The 23144-nt window shown below is 60.4% G+C and overlaps 1 protein-coding gene across 10 annotated transcripts in view; it reads left to right on the top strand.

The window, feature by feature from the left end:
- Window positions 1-23144, top strand: part of SCUBE1 (signal peptide, CUB domain and EGF like domain containing 1) — a 130083-nt gene that overhangs the window by 83388 nt on the left and 23551 nt on the right. For all 10 annotated transcript variants that reach the window (XM_055394367.2, XM_055394365.2, XM_055394366.2 and 7 more), the window contains 4 exons: window positions 7499-7615; window positions 12760-12882; window positions 15170-15286; window positions 16817-16939. In XM_055394367.2, coding sequence (XP_055250342.2) covers window positions 7499-7615; window positions 12760-12882; window positions 15170-15286; window positions 16817-16939 — 480 coding nt within the window. The remainder of the gene's footprint in view (window positions 1-7498; window positions 7616-12759; window positions 12883-15169; window positions 15287-16816; window positions 16940-23144) is intronic.

Raw genomic sequence — 23144 nt, 5'->3', positions numbered from 1 at the left:
CCACAGCCCCGCACCCCTCTGAGCCTGCTTGCATCTCCACACCTTTCTCTCTAGCCTCCCGCTTCCACCTCTAAGGACCTTTGTGATCACACGGGCCCGCCCAGATAAGCTGGGACAATCTCCTGTCTCGAGCTCCTCAATTCAATCACACCTGCAAGGTCTTTTCTGCCACGTGGGGTTATGAGGGACTAAGATACGGCCCTTTTAGGGGCTGCGGTTCTGCTGACTGGGGACGGTCCAAACTGGGGTTGCGCAGACCCTTCCAGTTCATCCGTCAGCTGCGAGTTCCACTGATGCAGAGCCTACTGCTGTGCTATCCCTGGATTTACCCCGGGACCCCCTGTCTCCCCGCACAGCGCAGGGGCTGGAAGCGTGGGAGCCATGGACAGGGCCCCAAGCCCTGCCCCCGCACCCCCTTCAGGGGGGCTTCCGGCGGCCGCTGCATTCTCCCCAGCGGTGAGCACCCCCAGCCCCCACCAGGGCAGTTGGCACACTTCCTCTGCTTCCCGGTCAGCCCCCGTGAGTCCCCCCACAGCCCTGCGAGGCAGCTGTCCCCACTCTGCAGATGAAGAAGTCAGGCCCTGGGTGGGGAGGAGACTCAGCCTGGGCCATGCGCTCAGCGAGCAATAGTCTGGGCCGAGGGTCCAGGCCCTCAGTCGGGAGCAGAGCAGGCCAGAGGCTCAGGATGAAGCTCAGGTGTGTAGGCCCAGCAGCCAGCCAGGTGGCCTCACCCCTCCTGAAGGCACATCCACAGCCTGCCCTCTGAAGGGCCCCCGCGAGCCCGGGAAAGCAAAGGTGCCCGTGTTTGAGGCCCAGGGACCACAGCATAACTGACCTTTACCCCCGACTTCCTCGGGGTCCTGCCCTGCCCGCAGCCTCACCTCCCGGGCACCTTGAGAGTTGGCGCTAAAGTAATTCCCATTTTTCCGGTGAGAAAACTGAGGCGCAGGAAGGTAGCCAGGCACTCCTCCCCATGCACCCCCCACGGCTGGCAGCCGCCTGTCTCCCTGCCCCTCTGCGCCTCTGGGCAGGGCACCCAGGTTCCCCTTCCACTGACGGGGCTGGACACTCCCCAGCTGGGCTCGGGGGACACCGAGGATGGGCCAGGCCGCACCGTTTGTGCCAGGGTCCAGCACGCATACAGGGCGGCACACAGTAAAGGGGGGCTGTTGACAGAGCCCCAGGAGGGGACAGAGGGCTGGAGACCCGGAAGGCCAAGGGCAGACCAGGCAGGGTGCAGCAATGGTGGGAACAGCAGCTGGTGTGGGCGCACAGACCGAACCCCGTGCTGTCCCCAGCCTCCCATAACCACACATGTGACCTCCCCAAGAGGTCATGTCTCTCGACACTCACATGCCTTCTCCCCAGCCTCCCAGCTCCTCTGTCCTCTCTGGTCACCCGCCTGCCACCTCTTTTCTGCAGCCACCATCTCTAGGGTCCCTGGGTCCTTTTACTAACCTGCACCCCAGAACCCCTGCTCCCACCCCAAGTCCCAGACCCAAATATTCTCTCATCTCCACGTGCCCCTCAGGCCCTGCACATGCAGCCTGTCCCAGGCTTCCTGCATCTGTGGGCCATGTCACGTGCCACCCTGTACCCAGGGGCCATCCTGTGCACTTCTACCTGGCAGAGGCGTCACTGGACCTTCCCCGCCACCCCCATCCCCACAGCTTGCCCTTCTTCCACCAGCACCTGTTTTGTCACAAGTCTGGGAGGGAGCCCCCAACAGGGGACAGGTCTGATGGTCTCTGGGGACACCACTGCCCAGGGCTTTGATCAGAGCCAGAGCCCAGGGGAAGCTAGTTGGCTTGGAGCAAGGATGAAGGCTTCCTGGAGGAGGTGCCCAGGGAGGAGCAGGACCTCACTGCCCACACTTTCATGCAGACAGGTGTCTGGCCCGGAGAAAAAGGGCAGGACCCAGAGCCTGGATGAGCCTGGCTGTGGGAACGGGCTCAGGTAGACCCAAGATGAGGGAGGTGGGTGACACAAGGCATTTTCCCAGGTCAGGCTCAGCAGGGAGCGGGGTGCAGCTGGAGAGAGATGGAGGGTGGGACCCGAAGGCCAGGCAGGCACCCTCCTGCAGCCAGGGCTGAGCCCTGGGCCCTGAACCTGTGTTCACCCCTTTCCCTGAGCTGATGCCCAGTGCAGCCAGCCGCTGGTCAGCGGGGGTCCCAGGCGAGGCTCTGAGCTCCTGCCCTCAGCTTAGTCACACACACGTCCACAGTCTCGCTCACACACTCACGCATACACACACACCAGGGCTAGTGGAAGGAGGCGGGATGTGACGACTTAGCTATGTCGAGAGGTCAAATGGGGTGAGCAAGGTGCCCAACAGGGCCAGTCAGAAGAGGCGGCAAGGGCGCTGCTGGCCCCGGGCGGGGAAACTGAGGCTGGGGCCAGCTCACGGCTCGCCAGTGAGCCAGGCAGAACCAGGGAGCCTGGCACCTGGGCCCCCGGCACTCTGGGGACCAAGTCTGGTTGGAGGGGCAGCAGGGCTCCAAGGGACGGTCACCAACCTGTGACCTTCCTGGGGCTGCTTCTGCTCGCCAAGCCCCCTGCACCTTCTGTACGGCGGGTATATGGCCCTGAGCCCTCCCTCCTGAGGGTGGACCTCTAGAGAGAGGCCGCATGCAAGCCCTCCGTGCCTGCCCTCCACGTTCTCCACTTACAGAGGAAAGGCAGGAGTCACAGGCCAGGGAGGAGGCTTGCTGCCACGGCGTGCCCTGCCACCCGCTTTAACACAAAATCTCAGTGTGCTTCTGGACCTTTCGAAATCCTGCAAACCAGATGAAGGAACCTCCCCAGGGTCTGCCTGCCTCACTCCTAGCCAGCCCCTCCCCTGCCCTCAGCTCCCTGCACGGGCTGCCACAGACCACAGGGTGCTGTCCTCAAGTCCAGGAGATTCTGCCCTCTGAGCCCTGGTGAGAAACCCCCGCCCTCCAGGCAGACCCGTGGGAGGGGGTTGCCCTGGAATCACAACCCCACCTGGTGCCTCCGGGGAGACAGTCCTACCGACAGAAACCTCCCCCAGAGCAAGCCACCCCTGCACAGGCTGAGCTCCCTGGCGGATGGAGCAGCCCTGAGCGGTGGCGCGGGCCTGCAGTCCTGGCCTCCACCATCGCTTGCCTCCTAGCTGCCCTGACCCCACTTCCCCCACGACTCCCACACTCGGCCATCACCATCACACAAGCCTGTGCCCCGGGACCCAGCTCCCCACAGAGGCCCAGGCGCTCTGGGGTGGCTGTATCCAGCACCCCGGCCTAGGGGGGCCCCATGAGGAAGGTCAGCTTCACTGTAGCACTTAGTGAGGGACCCCAGTGCTCACTACGGGCCTCAGGGTGACCGGAGGGTCAGGGGTCCGGCACACAGAGAGACCGGGCAGCCAGGGAGACCGGCAGCTGTGTCAGCCCAGGAGCGTGGCTTTTACCCCAAAGTGTTCAGAGCCACAGAGGGCTCAGCAATCAACTGAGGGAGAGGGTTCGGGGGCAGGGAGTCCACGGTGGGCTCCAGGTGGACCCTGGGGGCAGAAAGGCAGGTGGGCCAGCCCCGACAGGCCAGACACATCTCAGTGGGGGCTTTGGGCTGCTCCCGCCCCCGTGGTGAGGCCTTCAATGGGCAGGGCAGACCCGGGGCTGGCAGCGTCTCTGTAAGTCACCGGGCCAAACCTGGCTCACCTGCTCAGAGCCCTCAAGGGACTTGCCCAAGCTCACAGGACCAGCGTCAGGAGTGGTGTTTTCTGCCCCCATATAGCTCCTGTTTCAGCCACTACACTGTGGCTGAGACCATCCTTCAGGCCGGACTTGGCCCCAGACCTAGGGTGGTGCATGCAGGCAGCGCCAACTCAAGGGGCCATACTGCCGTCCATTCGCGTCAATCCCTGGCCAGGCTGCGTGGCAGATCCAACCGAGTGCCCCCTTGGCTGCCCGGTGTCTGCCCCCACTCTGTGTCTTGGGCTTGTCACAGGGCTTGGCTTGAAACAGGGCACCCCCAGGGAAAGACTAAACACTGCCCTTTTAACCCATCTAGGTTTTCCTGCCTTCTGGAGAGGGTTGTTCACCCCCAAGTCACTTCCCACTTCAGTCCCCCGACCGCAGGCTCAGCCTCCCCCTGGCCCAGTGGCCAACCCAACTCTGTGGGGTGAGAGCTCCCCACTGTCTCGGCGAGGAGACTAGGCACTGGGGCATGTATAGCTGCCTCCTCGGGCCACCAGCTGTGCTGCGTGATGCGGGCCCCCTGCCCCCAGGCCCTGCCTTCAGAAGGGCCCACGGTTGGCTGAGTGCTCGGCTGTCTTGAAATTCTGAACAATTTTTGATCAAGGGCCTTTCATTTTTATTTCACCCCGGGTCCCACAAATCATGTGCCTGATCCTGCCTAGAAAAGGTACCCAAGTTCTCTGAGCCTCAGTTCCTCCACCTGTAAAAGGCCCCCCTGCTCCTGGGGCTCTGTGAGGCTGTGGAGGTTGGAGGACGAGATGGTACGATGCCAGCTGCACGGGGCAGCGCCCTGGGAGGGGCCCTTCCAGGTGGAGAGGAGAGGCTTTTAGAGAGACCCAGCGGCTGTCTTGGAGAGGCAAGTGCAGGGAGAGAGTAGAGGGCTCAAGGATCCAACGGGAAGACTCTGGGATGGCACTCTGGGGTCTGGGGTGTGGCTGTGCGCCCTGCACCTAGCCTCCAGCCTCCCTTGGCAGTGTGCACTCCTGGGTGAGATGTGACCACAGGGCAGGCGCCCTCAGATGCCAGCTCCTTCTGGCCCCTGGGAGCCAGTGGCAGGTGGGTGAGAGCCGGAGGAGATGGCCTGTGCTGCTGGCCCAGAGCCGCTCCCGGGGCCTTCCCCAGGCCAGAGAGCCTGCTGCCGCCATTTGCCCTTTGCAGCTGGGGTGACCCTGTAGTCACAGGGGAGGACAGGGCCATCTGGACTCTGCATTTGAGGCAGCGGTGGCCTGGCAGCATGCTGGGTGGCCCTTGGTCTTGGGGCACAGAGAGGTGAGGCTGTCCTTTGAGGCACTTGGAGACAGGGGGCCTGAGGGTGACCCGGGCCAGGAGCCCCCATCAGAGCACCCAATAGGCTCTCTTCAACCCCCCGGGGATGGAGCTCTCAGTCCCACCCAGGCAGCCTGTCAGTCCCCGGCCCCCACCGTGTCGCCCAAAGGACTGGCTGTGCCTTGCTGTCAGCTTTTCCGTATATCTCCCACTCAACAGTGTACATGAACCTTGGGACAGTGGGTGGGCACGGCAGAAACAGGGCAGGGGCAGGCCCCTGCGTGGGCAGGCTGATGGCTGGCCGCTCGCTCCGCTCACCCCTCCCCGCCCAGCACAGGGCCCGGCAGAGAAGGCCCGGAGTGAATGCCGGCTCTTAGCATTACCATGTGAGCCCCAAGGTACTGGCTGCCCTGAGTGGGGCGGTGGTCTGGAGGAGAGGGACCACTGAGGGGTCAGTTTCTCGGGGTCACAGCCCCCAGTGCCCACGGCGCGTCCCACCTCCACCATCGTGGAGAGGCCCAGGTGTCATCCCCCTGACACCGCCTGAGGCCTCCCAGCTCCTCGCTGCTCCCAGTGCTTCCCCCGCCTCTCCCAGGCCTGGGCCTTGACCACCTGGAAAACAAGCAGGTTCTCTGTGCCCTCTCCAGAGAGGGGATCTGAAGGCAAGAAAGGCATCTGGGGGGCAGGGGTACCTGGGCTCTGGGTTTGAGAGCAGGAAGCAGGATTTTCCCTCTGTAACCTCAGGAGAGGAAACTAACATCTGTTAAGCGGCTTCCGCAGGCTGGGCCCTGGGCTGGGTGCTGTTGAGGGTGGGGTTTCTTTGACCCCCACTTGGCCCTGGGGACAAAGGCTCGCCGTCCCCTGCCAGGTGTGGGTGCTAGAATGGAGCCCCAAGGGCTGGCCCACCTGTGTCACTCAGCAAATGACAGAGTCAGAGGCTCCCCCTGGTCACCCCAAGTCCACTGGCCCCAGGAGGCAGGTGGGTGGGGAGACGGGAGGGCCCAGGCAGGTGCAGGTGGTGCAGAGCTCGGCCCCTGCTAACGTTGAGGTCAGCCTGCGTGAGCAAAGCAGGGTGGGGGGCGAGGGCCTCCTTTCCGCATCTAGGCCTCGGGAGGCTACTTGTGTAGACAGCCTGTGAGCTGGCCTTGAACCGTGAGCAGACAGGAGGCCCCCAAGGCACCGGGCAGCACACTCCACAGCAAGGAGGCGGACGCCGCGCCCCGCCAGCCGGGGGCTAGGCTGGGGAGGGTCAGAGCCAGGAGACCAGCCTTTCAGTAGCTGTCACAGCTCGTCCTCTCACGGCATAGACTTTAGCCTCAAGGAGCAGGTCTAGTGGCCCCTGGCAGGGCGCAGCCCCTGAGTTCCGGGTGTTCAGGGCGACCCCCATTGTTGCCACCCACAGAATCACGCACATGCAGGGAGAGAGCTGGGTTTCCTCCTCTCCCTGCTCCGCCCACCCCCAAAGGTGAAGTTCACAGGAAAGGCATCAGCAGCAGGGACCCTGTGCTCAGTCATCCCCAAACTCCTCCTGGAGAGAGCCGACGGCCACTTGCAGGAATGCAGGCACCACGGAAGGACAGACAGAATCAATCGGTTGGGAGAAACTTGAGGGAAGAGGCCCACTGGGGCCAGGCCCCCCCGGGGGACCCACAGTAGGCCCGCAGGGGATTTCCGGTTATACGAGCTGACGCCCTCAGCACTTCACTTCCTAGCCACACAGAGGAGAGGGACGCCCACTCAGGCACAGTTCCCACAAGATCAAAGGGCGCCAGATGCCCAGAAAGAAACCCGGACTGAAAGGCCCAGGGTCCCGGGAACTAGGCCCCTCCGTGTGCCCCAGTGACCCGGGGGGCCAGCCCCTTCCCCAGGCCTGGGGAGGCTCACTCTCACCGCATGACGGGCTCAGTGACCTCCGTGATGCCCCCAGCCGCTCCAGCCCCTTTGAATTTGCAAAAGAAAAAAGAAAAACAAAAATCACTAGACTAGCTTCAAGTGGACAAAAACCAGACACCTCTGGCTTATCGCTCAGTGAGAACAGGTGTGGGGCTGAGAGCCTCACCAAGGTGATGGATGGCGTGTGGGCCCTGGGAGCCTCCCCTCGCATCTCCACGGCCAGGGCCCCAAACCGCTCCACGGCTGAGATAAGCTTGGGAACCCCAGTAACCGCCAGTCTGGATTTGGAGTCTGAATCCAGGCAAGGCAAGGGTTTTTAGGAGTCTGTCCCTGGGCGGTTAACTCCCAGCCAGGCCCAGCACAGCACCGGCCCGCGCTAGTGGTATTGACCCTGTGGGCTCAGCCTCCTGCAGTTTGCAAAGCTTGCCCATCCGCCGTCATCTCAGGCGGGGGTGGTGTCATTCTCCCATTTGACAGATGGGTAGTCTGAGATTCAGAGAGGCCCCACGGCTAGAATTCGAACTCAGGTCTCTGGTGTCAGGAAACTCCCCCCGCCCCGGGTGGGGAAAGGCAGGGGGCTTCTGTCCCAGGAGACTGAGACCCTGTCTTCCTGTCTCCCTCCTCAGAGACGTGTGCGGTGAACAATGGAGGCTGCGACCGGACGTGCAAGGACACGGCCACCGGCGTGCGCTGCAGCTGCCCAGTCGGATTCACGCTGCAGCCGGATGGGAAGACGTGCAAAGGTGAGTGCGGGCCAGCCCCCTCGCCGGGCCCAGGGCGGGCAGGCAGGGCAGGTGGGGGGCTGCCTGCTTGTGCTGTGCGTGCAGGCATGTGTGGCCGCAGGGGTGAGGGTGGGCAGCCGTCACCTGCGTTTCTGTTGGAGAGGTCGAGAAGAGAGAGTCGGGCCCAGCACTCCGCAGTGGGGCTCAGGGGCCCCTGGTTCCACTGAATATCGACAGGATTAAGTGGGGCTCTGATGTCAAATAACGTGGCTGCACCCCGGGTTGAACAAGCGGGGTGCCTTTACTTGGGGCTTCTTGGGCTGGCAGAGGTTCCTTGTGGCCTCCCAGGAGCCGAGCCGGGCCGGTTCCTTGGCTCACTCACCTTAGCCAGGCGAGACTTGCAGAACTGAGGGGAGGCGGGCCACAGGGCTCAGACCAGGACAGAACGGTCTTCTTGTCGCCACTAGACAAAAAAAGGACACTGTGCACCCACCTCCCCGGAGGAGGAAAGGTCGGGGGTGGGGGTCTCAACTGAAGGACTAAGGATGAAAAAAATCAGAAACATTGGTTGGGAGGATCAGGAATGGGCTGGTCTGCTGGCTGCCGGAAGCCAGAGAACAGTGAGCTTTCTCTGACTCACCCCGCCAGGAAGTGGGCAGGCCTGGAGGCCAGCGTGGAAGGGGAGAGGGAGTTGAACGTCCAAAACCCAGTGGGTGAAAACATTGACAGCAGAGGCTTAGGGTGACTTTGAGGAGTCCGAGATGGGCTTTTTTGAAGCCTGTAAAAATAGACGGGGTGTGACTTCTCTTCCCCAGCCACTTTGCCGGGAAGAACCTAGTGATTATTGACAGAAATAACAGTTCTTGCACCTATTTATTTGAAAATAAAGCCCTTCTGTAGCCCCCGCTCAGCCCACTTAGAGTGAGATGTGTTCCCAGTGGGCGGGTGGGCAGGCCAGGCTATCTGAGGCCTTGCACATGGGCTTGGTGCCAGGAGGCCTGGCCCAGGTCCACTGTCCAGACCCAGCCATCCTCACTGCCCAGCAGCGTCACAGCAGGCCTGGCCAGTTGCCCTTGGAGCCTGGACAGAAGGTGGTAGAATCGGGCTACCCCACACCCCTGCAGTGCCCAGCACCAACCCAAGACCTGAGGATGGGGCAGGCTCAGTCTTGACACAGGCCAGGAGCTCGCCTCTGGGAGCCGACCTGTCTGGACTGGACAGGAGCCTCAGCAGCCACGTGGCCCCAGAGGAGCACTCAGGGGGTGCTGAGTGCTGCCCCCTGCCCGTCCACGGTGGGTCATGGGGCATCCATTCTCCTCCACCTTGAGGCTAGGGGAGGGGACGTCCACACAGGGGAGGGGACGTCCACACAGGGGAGGGGCGCTGTCCACACAGCCCCAGGCCCACCAGTCTGAGCCCCTGACCGTGCTTCCTGTGATCCCCCTTAAAACAGCTGGGCCCTTTAACCAGGGCTGCCCCCTGCCTTCAGCCAGACCTCCTCACTCCCGCTGCCCTGGCATCGTAAGGCCTCTTGTTCACTCAGGCCCCAGGTTTTCTGGGCTTCTCCTGTGTGCAGGTGCAGGGCAGACCAGTGAATGAAGCAGAGATTCCTTGTGCCCAGGGATCTTCTACTGAGTAAAGGAGACAGTTTAACGTTTAAAAATCGCAAGATAAGCATGTATCACAGACCCCTTGGTGCTGGGTAGAGAAGTCCCACATGGCAGGAGAGCAAGGCTGGGCCTGGCCTGGACCGGGGATGGGGAGGGAGGGGGCCTGAGGAGGAGGCTCTAATCATGGCCCCATAACTGCTGTGCAGAGGCCAGGGGTTCCAAGACCCAAAGCAGCCAGTGCGCCCAGATCTGGGGGAAGGGTTTGGCCCTTCATCCTGAGATGCTACTGGGCAGGAGCAACGCGGGCCGGGCTTTTGTTCTGAGACGCTCCCTGCTGCCTTGGGGATGGGGGCTCCGGGGCAAGGTCTGGAACAGGCAGCACCCAGGCTGGAGGTGACAGTGGATTGGGCCAGGGATCAGTGGAGGTGGAGAAGGGCAGTCTGGATATTGTCGTGCATGTCAGAATCTAAGGTTTGTCCTTAGATTGGTCCAGTACTGCATAACACAAATATCGTAACATCTTCAAATCAGGGAACCCTAGAAGCCAGGTGTTGACCTCGAGACCCCAGGGTTTGGTGTCTCAGAGCCTTGGGCTTACAGCCTGAGTTTCCCAGGACCTGGCTGGAGGGGGTGCAGGGCAGGGTGCAGGGACTCAGCAGGGACAGGCCAGCTGCGGTTGGGGGCGGGTTCTGGCTCCTCGGTCATCGTGCACACCCTGGTGTTGGCAGTGGCCCAGAGGAAGATACCAAAGGTTCAGTGTTTTCTGGAAGCCAAAAAATGGTTGTTGTTAAGCAAGACCAACGGCTGGAGGTCTCGGAAGATTCAGAACTGAAAACCCTGATGACTGGGGGTCACAGGGGCACGGGGAGGCAGGCGTGGAAAGTGAAGGCACTTTGCCTGAAAGATCAGGCCATGGGGGCTCTGCAGGACTGCCCCCGACCCCTGATGGTCTGAAGAGTGGGCAAGGCAGGGCTCCAGCCTCAAGATGCTCTGTTAGGTGCTGCCCTGCCTGATCCTGGGAAGTGGGCACCTTGCTCCCTGGCCGTTCTGAGAGGAGGGAGGTCTGGGGCCTCCACTCCCTGAGCTGGAGCCTGGATCCCTCAGGGACACCAGCCCCTCCTCCTAGCACCTGCCGGAACAGTCCAGGAGAACCGCCCCCTATTACCTGTCTGCTGCCCACCTTCACCTGCCTTCTGCCCACAGGCCCCGCCCAGCAGCTGCCCCTGCACGCCCACCAGACTGCCTCACAGTGAGCCAGCCTGCTCCCCAGACCTTCCCTCTGCTCCCACACCACGCCCTCACCCACATGGCCCCGGGGGTGCCCGGCTGTGCCCCCTGGGTGGGATGGGCAGAGCGGGACAGGAGCAGTCGTCCAACTGCGTGTTCCTGCAGCTCGCCCCTCCCCTTCCCCCACATACGCTGATGCTCAAACAGCAGGGGAGGCGGTGAACGTCCCACCCGGTGGCCAGGACCCCACCCCCGAGTCATTTACTCATCCATCTATTCGTTCGTCCAGTGCCTCGTCCTGGGCACCGCTTCTGCCTCCTGATGGGCCCTGGGGACCCATGTGGAAGCCCGATCTGCCATCTCTCCTCCCCGAGGGCAGGTCCCCAGACAAGAGAACAGCGAACTGGAGAGATTGTACCGGGGAGGGGGTGCTGCCCAGGCAGGAGCCAGGGGTGCAGAGAAGAGGAGGGCCTGGCAGCCAGGCCAGGCCAAGGGGAGGCCACGAGCCTCTGTGGCCAGACAGGGGGCCTCCGGCCACTGGCGGGGCTGGGTGGCGCACAGGGAGCAGGAGGGGAGTCTTCAAGGGGCAGGAGGTGGAGGGGGGCAGAGGCGCGTCAGAATGAAGGCCGAGGGGCTGTCCAAGCCCATTGCCCTCTCACTGTATCAGGGGCTAGAGCTAGAGACGAGTGCTCCCCCAATGTGACCCCCTAGCAACCTGCTGTACCAGCCGGGGCCCCAGGCAGACACACCTCCTGCCGCATGGCTGGCTGTTATGACAGCTGACAGGCCCAGGTGGGGACAAGGGTGGGATTAGGGCTATTCCTAAGGAGGCAGGTCCTCTCTGCACATTTGATCACAGTGAATGATGCTGAGAGGTGTCTGCTAGCAGCCCAGTTTGCAGATGGGGAACCGGAGGCTCAGAGAGGTACCTTTCCCTGCCTGGGGTCACAGAGCCAAGAGGCGCCTCAGGTCTCCTGCCAGAGGCTTCTAGGCAGAACCTCCTGGTCATCCTGTGATCACCCCTCCCCCAGGAGAGGGGGCGGCGGAGGCTGAGCCTCTGTCCTGGATAGGCCCTTGCTTTGAGCTTGACGCCTGCTTCCTCTAGATAGGGCTTCCCTGGTGGCTCAGACAGTAAAGCATCTGCCTACAGTGCAGGAGACCCGGGTTCAGTCCCTGGGTCGGGAAGATCTCCTGGAGAAGAAAATGGCAGCCCACTCCAGTACTCTTGCCTGAAAAACCCCATGGATGAAGGAGCCTGGTAGACTACAGTCCGTGGGGTCACAAAGAGTCAGACACGACTAAGCGACTTCCCTTTCACTTCCTCTGGAGGCTGCAGGGCCAGCGAGCCACACTGGAGGGGGGCTGTCTTTGGAGGCAGCTGGGACTGGGCTCACGACCTGTGACCGCCCCCTTGGGAAGTGGGGACTCCAGCCCCAGGTTGTTTTGACCGTCACATGAGGGACTTTTTTTGCCAGAAAGCGCTTGCCCCGCTCGCCAGCGCGAAGTAGTGCCTGGTAGGTGCCGCGACCTCCAGAGGGTGCTGAGGCTTCCTCCCGGGCATCGGCCCCTCCTTAGGCAGCTTTGTTCCTGAAACACGGGTTCAGGTTAGGGGTGCTCGGGAGGGGTCACGCCAGGGGACCGCCAGGGTGCCGCCACCGCTGGTGAAATGCTGAGTGAAGAATCAGCTCAAACCACGGGCAGACGTGGGGAAGGAGAAGGGCAAGGAACCAGGCTGGGAAGTGAGCAGCCCGCGGATGCCCGCAACACCTGGAGCCAGTCAGCTCCCCAGCCTCTGTCTCCCTGTCTGTAAAGCCGGAGCAGTAAACCTACTTTTTAAAGAGCTGGTCGACCAGCACCTTGGGGATGCGATTTCATTTCATCCTCGTGCTGTCCTTCCAAGTAGGGGTGCTTCTGACCCTTGTTCTCACAGACGGGGAGCTGAGGACCAGGGGTCCGGCAGCTCGGCTGGAGTCGCGGCTCTCAAGCGGCAGCCGCCTGCTCCAGGCCCGCCTACCTCCGGGAATGGAGGGGCATGGGGGGCGTCATCGTCCCTGCTGTCTGGCTGGGCACAGCAGACACGAATTCCCCGCACCCTCCTGCATACACATGCCAGGCTCACCAAGTCCCCGGGGGGAGGGGTCTCCCCTCCGCCCACCCCCACGGCTGTGAGCCAGGCCCCCTTCCTGGATCCAGCTGGGGTCCCGAAGCAGCCCTCCGCGTGGGCAGCGGGCCAGTTAGAGAAGGGCAGCTCCGGGCCTCGGTCCTGCCTGCCCCCAGGGGCCCTAGCCCACTATCCTCGCCTCCCCTACCCCCCGCCCGGCTCTGCAGACATCAACGAGTGCCTGGTCAATAACGGAGGCTGCGACCACTTCTGCCGGAACACCGTGGGCAGCTTCGAGTGCGGCTGCCGGAAGGGCTACAAGCTACTGACCGATGAGCGGACGTGCCAAGGTGAGCCGCTCTCGTCCCCATGGGGTTCCCCTCCCCTCTCAGGCCACCCCAGCCCCCAGGAGGGGAAGCAGCCTGGGCTGGGGCTTGTCCACCGTCTGGGCTGGGCCTGGGGGGCTAGTCATAATTTTTCTGCCCTGAGCGAGGGCTCTTTTGTGACCCTAGGGACCCTCAGAAGCCATCAGAAGCCTCCAGTCCAAGCCCTCCCTGTTAGGGATGGTGGCTGAGGCTCGGAGAGGGGTCAGCCCATGTGCAGGCAATCCAGCGAGTAGGTAGCAGAGCTCAGCGCCTCCCCCTGACCCCAGTCCCCGAGCACCCAGGTCACTTTCAGTGGCTTCAGAGGCAAGACGATGCCACCTGGTGGAAGGTGTCACACATGGCAGGCGCTCCCCACCAGTCCTTCCTTGAGGTCCCCCAGGGCACCTGCTAGAATCTGGGGTAACGGGAGGAGAGATTTGGGCAGAGGTCAAGGATCACAGCCCAGGTGAGAGCCCCGAGGATGGGCAGGGGAGACAGGAGTGAAGTGCTTGAAGGATGACGTCTTCCTCCCAGAGGAGCCAGGGAGGTCAGCCCATCCAGGAAGTGGCCCTGGAGCTGGGGGAGCCTGAGGGACCACAGGGAACCCATCGAGAAGGGGACAGCTCCGGGAAGGGTGCAGATGGAGGGCCGGTGGTAGTGGGGATGGGACGGTGGCCAGGTTCCGACGGCAGCTGTCGCCCTGTTGCGGGGTCCCAGCAATCACAGGGTGTACCTGGCGGCATCGGCCGTGGACTTGAGGCTCCCACTCTTAGCACCACTCAGACGAGGCCCTGGCCCGGGATGTGCGGCCCCCACCTCCCCAGGGCCCCAAGAGAGGCGAGAGGCGAGAGCAGAGGCTGGTGAGGGCTGGTCTAGGGCCAGCCCCTCCTGGGGCTCCTCACATGACCTGAGCCCATCACCTGCCCTCCCGGGGCTCGACCTCCACATCCCTGGCCGGGCAGCCTGGCCCCAACTTCCTCTCGAACCACAAGGGCTCCCCGGGAGCCCAGCATCTGTCCAGGCCCGAGCAAGGCTCCCGGGCGCCCTGCTTCTCTATGCCTGGCTGTGTTCTCAGGAGGGCTGAGGGAGCGGCCTCGATTGCATCCCCGCTGCCCTGTGAGAGGGGCTGCAGCGGGCGTGGAGGAAGCCACGGCAGAGCCACTCGGGGCTCCAGCTGAGTCTCCTCCACCCTCGTCCTGAGCCACCTCTCCACGGCCTGGGCTCTGGCCCCGGGACATGCTCCAGCACAACCCCTGGGTCCCCAGCTCCAGCGGGGAGGGGTCTAGGATTCTCTGCTTGGCACGCAGGGCCCTTGGGAAGGGCACCCCAGCCCCCCTGAGCCCCACCCAATCCCTGGGGATCAGGTGCTGCCACCCCACCCCAGCCTTTGCCTGGAGTCCCCTTCCCACACAGGCACCAGGGGCCTCCCCAGGTCCCCCACCTTTGCCCGGAGTGCCCTTCCCACACAGACACCAGGGTGCCTTCCCAGGTCCCCCACCCCGGGAGGAACCCCATCTTCCCTTGAGTGCCCACAGTGATTGGTTCCTGTGCTAGTGTTATCACAAACTCATGTGTGTCATGAGCACATCTGTGGTCGCATGAACAGCATATTCAGAGGAGGGGCAGGTCAGCGTCTGCCTTGCCCTCTGGCCCCCGTCACCTGTCCCATGGGGGCCGTCTCCCTCAGAACTGTGGCCAGGACAGACTTGCCTCCTGTGAACACGAGGTTCATGTCCTCCCTTCCAGGAACTGACCCTCCCTCTTTCCCTTTTCACCCGGGCTGCCAGGGGGTCAGAATCAAATCTCACCTCCTATCAAGGCTACTCTGTTACTCTTCACAGGTGGTGTCTTCCCCACCAGCGCTTCCTTTCTATCTGTGCTCTTTTCCCCAGTTTCTCTAGACACACCTTGGGGTGACAGTTCAGCTTCTTCCTCGGGCAGACCTGTCAGTTTCCTGCCGGTGTGGATTAAATACCTACCCTAATCACACCGGCGTGTGAGCTAATAGAGTGGCAAGGATTCAGAATAATCCCCGCTACTCAGAATTTTCCTACCCTGCCCACCTCCAGAAAAGAGAGTAGGTGGCTTCTAACCCAGGACCGTGAGGTTCGTGGGGACAAAATGGAAAATCGGGCAGCGACGAGAGGGCTGAGGTTTGCACTGAGCCCGGAGCCCCGGGATCTCTGGGCACAGATGTCCCTCTGAGTGGCAAGGCCATGCCATCCGCCGTGCCCTGACACTGCCCCGGACCTTTCTCCCTGTGGCCCCACAGACGTTGACGAGTGCTCCTTCGAGCAGACCTGCGACCACACCTGCATCAACTCCCCGGGTAGCTTCCAGTGCCTGTGCCACCGCGGCTACACGCTCTACGGGACCACCCACTGCGGAGGTCTGCAGCTCGCCCGCCAGGGCCACCTCTCCCCCGAGGCACGCGCCCGGCCGCATGGCCCCCCACACTGCACCCCGCACCCCGACCCCGACCTGGACTCTTGACGGGCCTGGGAGGGCCTGGTGGGCAGAGGGGCTCAGCCAAGGGCGAGACGGGAGGGTGGGAGGCTGGGTGCCAGGCCTCAGCCAGGCTGTGGGCACTGGCCTGGAAACAGCAGCCTCTGGGGAACCCCACTCAGGAAGGCAGGACAGCAGGACAGAGGACTGCAGACAGTTCACTCCAGTGGAGAGGCTGACAGCAGAGAGGGGCAGGTCAATGGGGGACCCCAAAGGAGGAATACTGGAGTCAGGATGAGGGGAGACAGGCCAGCGGGGTCGGCATGTACAAAGGCCCTGAGGCAGAGGGAGCACAGAGAGACCGAGGGGCAGCCACTGGGGCCAGAGCCCCAAGAGGGAAGGGTTAGTGCGTGGTGCAGGCAGAGGACCAGGGCTTCATGAGCCTCCAGGGGCCTTGTGGCTTTATTCTCAGCACGAGGAGAGGCCATTGGAGGGTCAAAGCAGGGATGTGACCTGTAAGTTCAAGTTCACGTAAGGAGAGCCCTCCCACCGCCCTGTGTTTAGGAGAGTGGAAGCCAGAGCACCAGTGGGGACACGGCTCCAGACGGACGCAGGAGTGAGAGCCCCAGGGGCTCGAGCAGGCTGGGGAGGGAGGTGGAGAGAGGGAGGGTTCCGGAGAGAGGGAGGGTTCCAGACCTACGGGCTTAGGGGGGCAAAGGTGGGGGACTCCAGCACAGCCCCGCGTCCTGTGTCTCCTCCTGTCCTGTGACCTGGGGTAGCCGCACTTCCCCGCGGCGGGCAGCTGTGGCAGTCGGGTGGGCTCAGGCACAGCTGCTGCTGCAGGGAGCTGCAGAGTTTTCTGGAGGGACTCCCAAAAGCCTGGCACCAACTTCCACACACAGGGCTTCAGCCCAAAAGAAGGCAGGGCCTCGGGGAGACTTCCCAGGGCCCTGCGCGGGAGGGGGAACGGGCTGGGAAGGGCGTGTCCAAAGTCCTGCACTGGGATGAGGCCTCAGGACCCCGGGGCCAGTGCTGGGCGTTCCTGGCCCCTCCAAACCTGCCTGCGGCTCTGTTTTGTGCCACCTCTCTGCCCTGCCCCCCGAGTCTGGGCTCAGCTGCCCAAGTTTGGCAAACCACTGAGGTTCCTAGGGGAGGATGTGTGTTGGTGTCTGTGACCCCTGTGTGTGTGTGTGTGTGTGCGTGCACGTGTGTGAGCTCACTTGTGTGTCACATGCCCTGTGTGTGTGTGTGTGTGTGTGTGTGCGAGCTCACTTGTGTGTCATGTGCCCTGTGTGTCTGTGTGTGCACGCACATGTGTGAGCTCACGTGTGTCAGCCGCCTGTCTGCATCCAGTGAGAGCATTGGGTGAGGGTCAGGGGATTCTCGGCCCTCCCGCCCTGGTGGGTCCTGCCCTGCCAGCCCCGAGGGTGCCCGTCCAGCCCCCTCCTGCCCTTACGCCTGCCTGTGCTTCCAGATGTGGACGAGTGCAGCATGGACAACGGCAGCTGCGACCAGGGCTGTGCCAACACCAAGGGCGGCTATGAGTGCGTCTGCCCCCCGGGGAGGCGCCTGCACTGGAACCGCAAGGACTGCGTGGGTGAGTGCCTGGGGGTGGGGGTGCTCTGCTGCTCGCGGGCGGCTGATGGGACGGAGGCTAGAGGAAGGAGAGGGGTGCGCGGGGGAGAGCACGTGGGTGTCAGCCCAGGACACAGAAACGGAGACCCGGGGGTCAGCGTGTGCTGACGCCGGAGGAGCTGAGTTGGCCCGCAGGCGGAGCGCAGTGTGGAGGCCTCAGTTGCACCCCCCGCCTTGTCCTGCCAAAGAAGCCGGTGGTGGGGACGGGGTTATCCAGGGGGCAGCAGCACTGGAGCCTGGACTGGGGAGCACCACGGTCTTTGCAAGCCGGCTACTTGCTCAGGGCCGCTGGCCCTGCGCTGTCTGGCGAGGAGGGCCTCCTGGAGAGCAGGGACTTCGTGCACCCTCTGCTGGTGGGCTCTGGGGCCCAGGCCCCTCCAGGCTGAGTGCAGGGCAGGCCCCCGCCTCACAGGGTCCATAAAAACATGCTGACTACCTGCTGTGTGCGGGGCCTGTCCTGGGTGCTGGGGTTATGTCCCCGACGCAGCTTTCAGGGCCTTGGCCCGCCATGCTCTCGCATCCTCTGGGCCACCAGAGTTAAGCCTATGGTTGTATCTCTCATCAGTAAGTCCTGTGCTTATCTGGCTGTGCCGGGCATTAGTTGCCGCGTGTGGGATCTTCATTCTTCACCGTGGCACACAGACTCCTGGTTGTGGCATATGTGGGATCCAGTTCCCTGACCAGCCCCTCCCCTGCACTGGGAACCGGGAGTCTCCCAGTGCACCAGACCTCCAGGGAAGTCCCAAGTTAAATCTTTCAAATCTAAGGCAGCGTTCGTCCCTCTCAGCTCAGAACCCTCCAGTGAGTCCTCTTCACGCAGAAGCAAAGTCAGGCTTCCTAGAGCGGCCCAGAGGCTGCCACCCCCCCCACCCCCAACTCACTCTCCACCCTCACCGTCCCCCCCACCGCCCACGCTGGCCTCCCTGACCTCGAAGGCACGGTTCGCCCGTGTACCGGCTCTTCTCTCGGCCTGGAGGACTCTTTACTCCTTGCAAGCGTCTGCTGAGCGGGCAGGGCGGGGGGGACTTCCTGACCACAACCCAGAGCAGAGCAGCAGCCAGCCCCACCTCTGTGCCCCCTCCCAGCACTGCCCTTGCTTTTTTTCTCTGCCGCACTTCACACCAACCAGGTACTCTGTGTCCATCACAGTGCCTGCTGGGTGCTGTTGGTCAGTCCTCACTGAACGCGCTCTGCTCGCGCGGGCAGCTGCGTTTGCTTGTCTTGTTCGCTGCTGCCTTCCCAGCATCTGGAGCAGAACCTGGCAGTTGTGGGCACTCAGTACACGTTGAGTGGATGCCTGACAGTGTCAAAGAATGGATGCCACACTGATAACCTGAAGCTAAACAGCTGAATTTATTGCTCACTTAAGGAGGAATTGCCCTGCTGTCCAGACAGGGTCTTGCTGAGCAAAGCAAACCCTCCGGTTTTGTCTAGCGTCGAGGGGAAGAGCTTTCACAGGGTTGTGTTGATTAGAGGCAGGATTAGGGGGTGTCAGTCTGAGGAGCATGCCTTTGTGGGGTCTGGGGAGGGGTGCCTGGTGACACTAGCCTTAGAAGCCTGACCACTCAGTGAACTGGCCAAGAGTTGGCTGACTTTGGTTGTCATCAATGATAGGCTTTCCGAGGCGTGTCCACTGATAACAAGGGTCGTGTGAGGGCTGGTATTTACCGGTGACCAGAGCTGTCAGGTACAGGCTTTCTCTAGAGATATGAGGACATTTCTTTTTTTCTTTTTAATTCTCAGTCTCCGTTTTGGTCATCTCTCAGTCAGAGCCACAGGAGGGGCCATCAGGGTTTGTCCAGTAGACCTGGAGTGAGGAGACAGATGGTGTGACTGCAGGCATTACTAGAAGGTCCTGGAAGATCCTCCAGAACTGATCCAGGAGTTCCCAGTGTGGCCCAGGAAAGCCAGTCCCACCAGCTCCCGCATCCACGGCGCACAGGGTGCCCTCTCCTGGGGCCTCCATGTTGACTGTTGCACCTCACCTCTGCTGTGAATCCAGCTTCAGAATGACGGCACAGGCTCCCCTGGTTGCCCAGAAGATTCCAGAGCTATTGTTACCATAACTACTTGCAGGAGGCAGTCAGACTGCTCTGTGCTACTCCGCCCATCCCCCGGTATGCCCCAGGCTGGGCTATTCGAGGTATCTCCCAAAGTGAGGGGCACACTTGTGATGACCACAGGAGCTGTCCAGTCCTGAGGGATGGGACCCAGAGCCTCCGTGGTCTGCTTCACCAGGCTATATCATTATGTCCCTTGGAAGGTCTTCTACCCTCAGAGGCTGTGCGAGGAGGCATCATTCGCTAAGGGTCCTGGGGAATCATTCATTGTTACAGTCCAGAGCCCCACAGGGCAGTTAGCTGAGGGCCTGGGGTGGCACCATGAGTCAGACTTCTGTGTGAGACATGGGGTCAACCTCATGAAGCTGTAGGTATGCTGTCTGTGGGTGGTGGTGTGACAGATAGTCAAGATACACTGTGAGACAGCCGAATTGACCTCTCCCGGTCCAGGGGCATTTTACTTCTTTTTATGTATTGTCTACAAAGAGGATCATACTTAGGTTTGTGTGGTGTACTTTGTGGCTTCCCTGGTAGCTCAGCTGGTGAAGAATCCGCCTGCAATGCAGGAGACCCCGGTTCGATTCCTGGGTCGGGAAGATCCCTGGAGAAGGGATAGGTTACCTACTCCAGTATTCTTGGACTTCCCTGGTGGCTCAGACAGTAAAGAATCAACCTGCCATGCAGGAGACCTGAGTTCGATCCCTGGATTGGGAAGATCCCCTGGAGGAGGGCATGGCAGCACACTCTAATATTCTTGCCTGGAGAATCCCCATGGACGGAGGAGCCTGGTGGGCTACAGTCCACGGGGTTGCAAAGAGTTGGACATGACTGAGCGACTGAGCACAGCATACATAATGCCATTTTTCAGTATTGGCATCCCCAGCAATAGCTTGGGAGAACCGATGTAAAGAATCAGGCTGGTAGTTATCACTTAGTACAGCCTAAGTCTAGGTGAGTTATTATTTGTAAGGGAAACATGACAGGGGAAGTCAGAACTGCACACCCTTAGATGCATAATGAGGGAAAACGTGACCGAAGGAATGAGGAGCCAAGGAGTGCAAAAGCGCGCGTGTGCGTCGGCGGCTGCACACATCTAGGAGGGCTCATCCCAGCGGTCTTAGGCGCAAGCCTCCGCCCTGTGTATCATTGGCCGGTTCTGAGAATCTTGGGTGACAACCAGTTTCTGCGAACTGCTTTTGGAGGTTCTCTGAAAAACCTCAGACCTCTAAATGGTTGCTTTACAGTAAGTTCTGAAAAACGTCGTTTTTATTTTTCGAGAAAATTAGGGGTAATAAAGACCATGAAGTTTATGAGTAATTCGTGAATAACTTTCCCAGTGAAACGCGTCTATATGTTCCTAAGTACATTAGTTTAAATGCCCCAAATGAGGAATTTGGGGGTCATATTTTGATAATATTTCAGTGCTGTGATTTTTCTCTCACCAAGAGCCTACTTCCGCTCGTCCAGGAAGTTAATATACTATTACTCGCGCGTGCCTGTAGCCATGAAGTGCATCTGCAGGCGCTCAGGGGCCTGCTTCCAGTCCGGGTCCCGTCTTTACACTTCCCCCAGGGTTCTGACGGCCATGGCCACAGCATGACCTGGCCGTGTCCTCTCCCACCCTGAAAGAGCCTCTTGCACACACTGTCTCATTGCCACCACCGGTTTGTCCCTACAAGGAAGGAAGAGCGGTCTTAGGGCAAAGTTAGCAGACACCTGCGGGAGCTGCTCTGGTGGTCCCAGGGGTCACCGGGCTCCAATGGGTGTCATCCCTTATGGGTCTTACAAGGTGACTGCTCGCCCTGCTCCGTGACAGAGGAGGAGGCCAGACACAGTGTGTGGTGGAACCCGTGATCCCCTTGGTCCTTGCCCGAGGACTTTGGCCTGAGCAGCAGCATCACATGACGATCCGAAAAATATTTCCTCTAACGTCTATTGAAGGCAGGAAGAGAAGGGGACGACAGAGGATGAGATGGTTGGATGGCATCACCAACTTGATGGACGTGGGTTTGAGTAAACTCTGGGAGTTGGTGATGGACAAGGAGGCCCGGCGTGCTACAGTCCATGCGGTCGAAAAGAGTTGGACACAACTGAGCGACTGAATTGAACTGAACTGAACTGGACATGCACAAATCCTCCAGCCTGGAGGAGTTCCGACTGGCTCTAAACCTGAACCTGTGGCTTCTCTAGCGTGTTAAGTTGCTAAACAGAAAAGACAAAGGTGCACACAAGTGGAAGCATGCCACCTTAGGATGCTCTGAAAACAGAGAGGTTTCCTGCCCATAATCAGAGGTGTACGTTCAGTTCAGTTCAGTTCAGTTCAGTCACTCAGTCGTGTCCGACTCCTTTGGACCCCATGGACTGCAGCACGCCAGGCCTCCCTGTCCATCACCAACTCCCAGAGTTTACTCACACTCAAGTCCATCGAGTCAGTGATGCCATCCCACCATCTCATTCTCTGTCGTCCCCTTCTCCTCCTGCCTTCAATCTTTCCCAGCATCAGTCTTTTCCAGTGAGTCAGTTATTCGCATCAGGTGGCCAGAGTATTGGAGTTTCAGCTTCAACACCAGTCCTTCCAATGAATATTCAGGGTTGGTTTCCTTTAGGATTGACTGGATATGAATCTTCAGTTCAGTTCAGTCGCTCAGTCGTGTCCGACTCTTTGCGACCCCATGAATCACAGCACGCCAGGCCTCCCTGTCCATCACCAACTCCCGGAGTTCACTCAAACTCATGTCCATCGAGTCGGTGATGCCATCCAGCCATCTCATTCTCTGTCGTCCCCTTCTCCTCCTGCCCCCAATCCCTCCCAGCATCAGAGTCTTTTCCAGTGAGTCAACTCTTCACATGAGGTGGCCAAAGTATTAGGATGTCTTAATTTTTATTAATAAGTGCAATGAGCAAAACAACGTTAAGTTGGGATCCGATGTGGAGCATCCACAAGATCTGTTTTGTGTATGAATCCTTGGGAGTACAGACACACGAAGGTGAGTGTCTCCTCCAGGAGGGGCTAGGAGAGGGAACCCCCTAGTGGTCCAGGGTTAGGACTCAGCTCTTTCACTGCCGTGGCCCAGCTTCACCCTTGGTCAGGAACTAAGATCCCAAAAGCCTTGCAGTGTGGCTGAAAAAAAAAAGGAATCGGTACAAGAGTTGTTCAGTGGTGGTGTGAGGAGCCAGACACCGTAAGGAGTTCACTGACAAGCAGAAAAAGTGCTTTTTCTGCTTTTCCCAGTCACGGGAGGGATCATGCTATATATGGTTCCCTCAGACTTGAAGGCGGTTCTAGTACAAGGTCCGGAGATGTCCCGACTACTTTATCCCAGGCTGTGATTGTTCGGAGGCGGGCGGACAAGCCTTCCTCACAGATGCTTCCCGTGTTGTTGAGTTTGTCCCAAGAGCCTGGCCTAATCTTTGCATGTTGATACAAAAAAAAAAAAGAGAGAAAGGTTTCTAGTAATCTGGACTCTTTATGGGCTCTAGTCCAGTTGTTCTGTGGATGCTGTGGCAAGTTTGCCCCAGAGATTCTGTTTTTTGATCATACATAAGAGAGGTACGTTAAGGGTCCCATCGGCTACAATCTGAATCAGGGGGAGGAGGATTTTCTGAGACTTCAAAAAATAACCCCTCAGGTGTCTTTTAGCTGCCAGTTCCATTGGCAGGTATAGGTCCCTCCTCACATGTCAGGGCTTTGACTCAGGGAAAAGAGGCTCATGTGATGATGGTCCCAAAGGAGCACGTGCAGGCTGGAACTCAGGAAAGAGCTGATGGTGGTTAGAAAGGCCCACTGCTGAGTGATTTTAATAAACCAAAGCAAATCAAGTTCATGTCCCCTCAAGCCTCCTTCAGCTCCCAGATTTTCAAATCTGCCTCTTCCCTGCCTTCTGTCGTGTTCTCTCACAATCAGGTATTCTTACTTTAAGGCAAAGGTACATTTTTCCTCCTTTTTAATTTATTGCCAGACTTTATTTTGGGGGGCTCCAAAATCACTGCAGATGGTGATTGCACCCATGAAATTCAAAAACGCTTACTCCTTGGAAGGAAAGTTATGATCAACATAGACAGCATATTAAAAAGCAGAGACATTACTTTGCCAACCAAGGTCCGTCT

This window comes from Moschus berezovskii, chromosome 6, assembly GCF_049115385.1.
Source record: "Moschus berezovskii isolate FMDL1 chromosome 6, NW_MosBer_1.0, whole genome shotgun sequence".
Lineage (NCBI taxonomy): Eukaryota > Metazoa > Chordata > Mammalia > Artiodactyla > Moschidae > Moschus > Moschus berezovskii.
The sequence above is the reverse complement of the archived record's forward strand: the minus strand, read 5'-3'. Positions and strand labels throughout refer to the sequence as shown.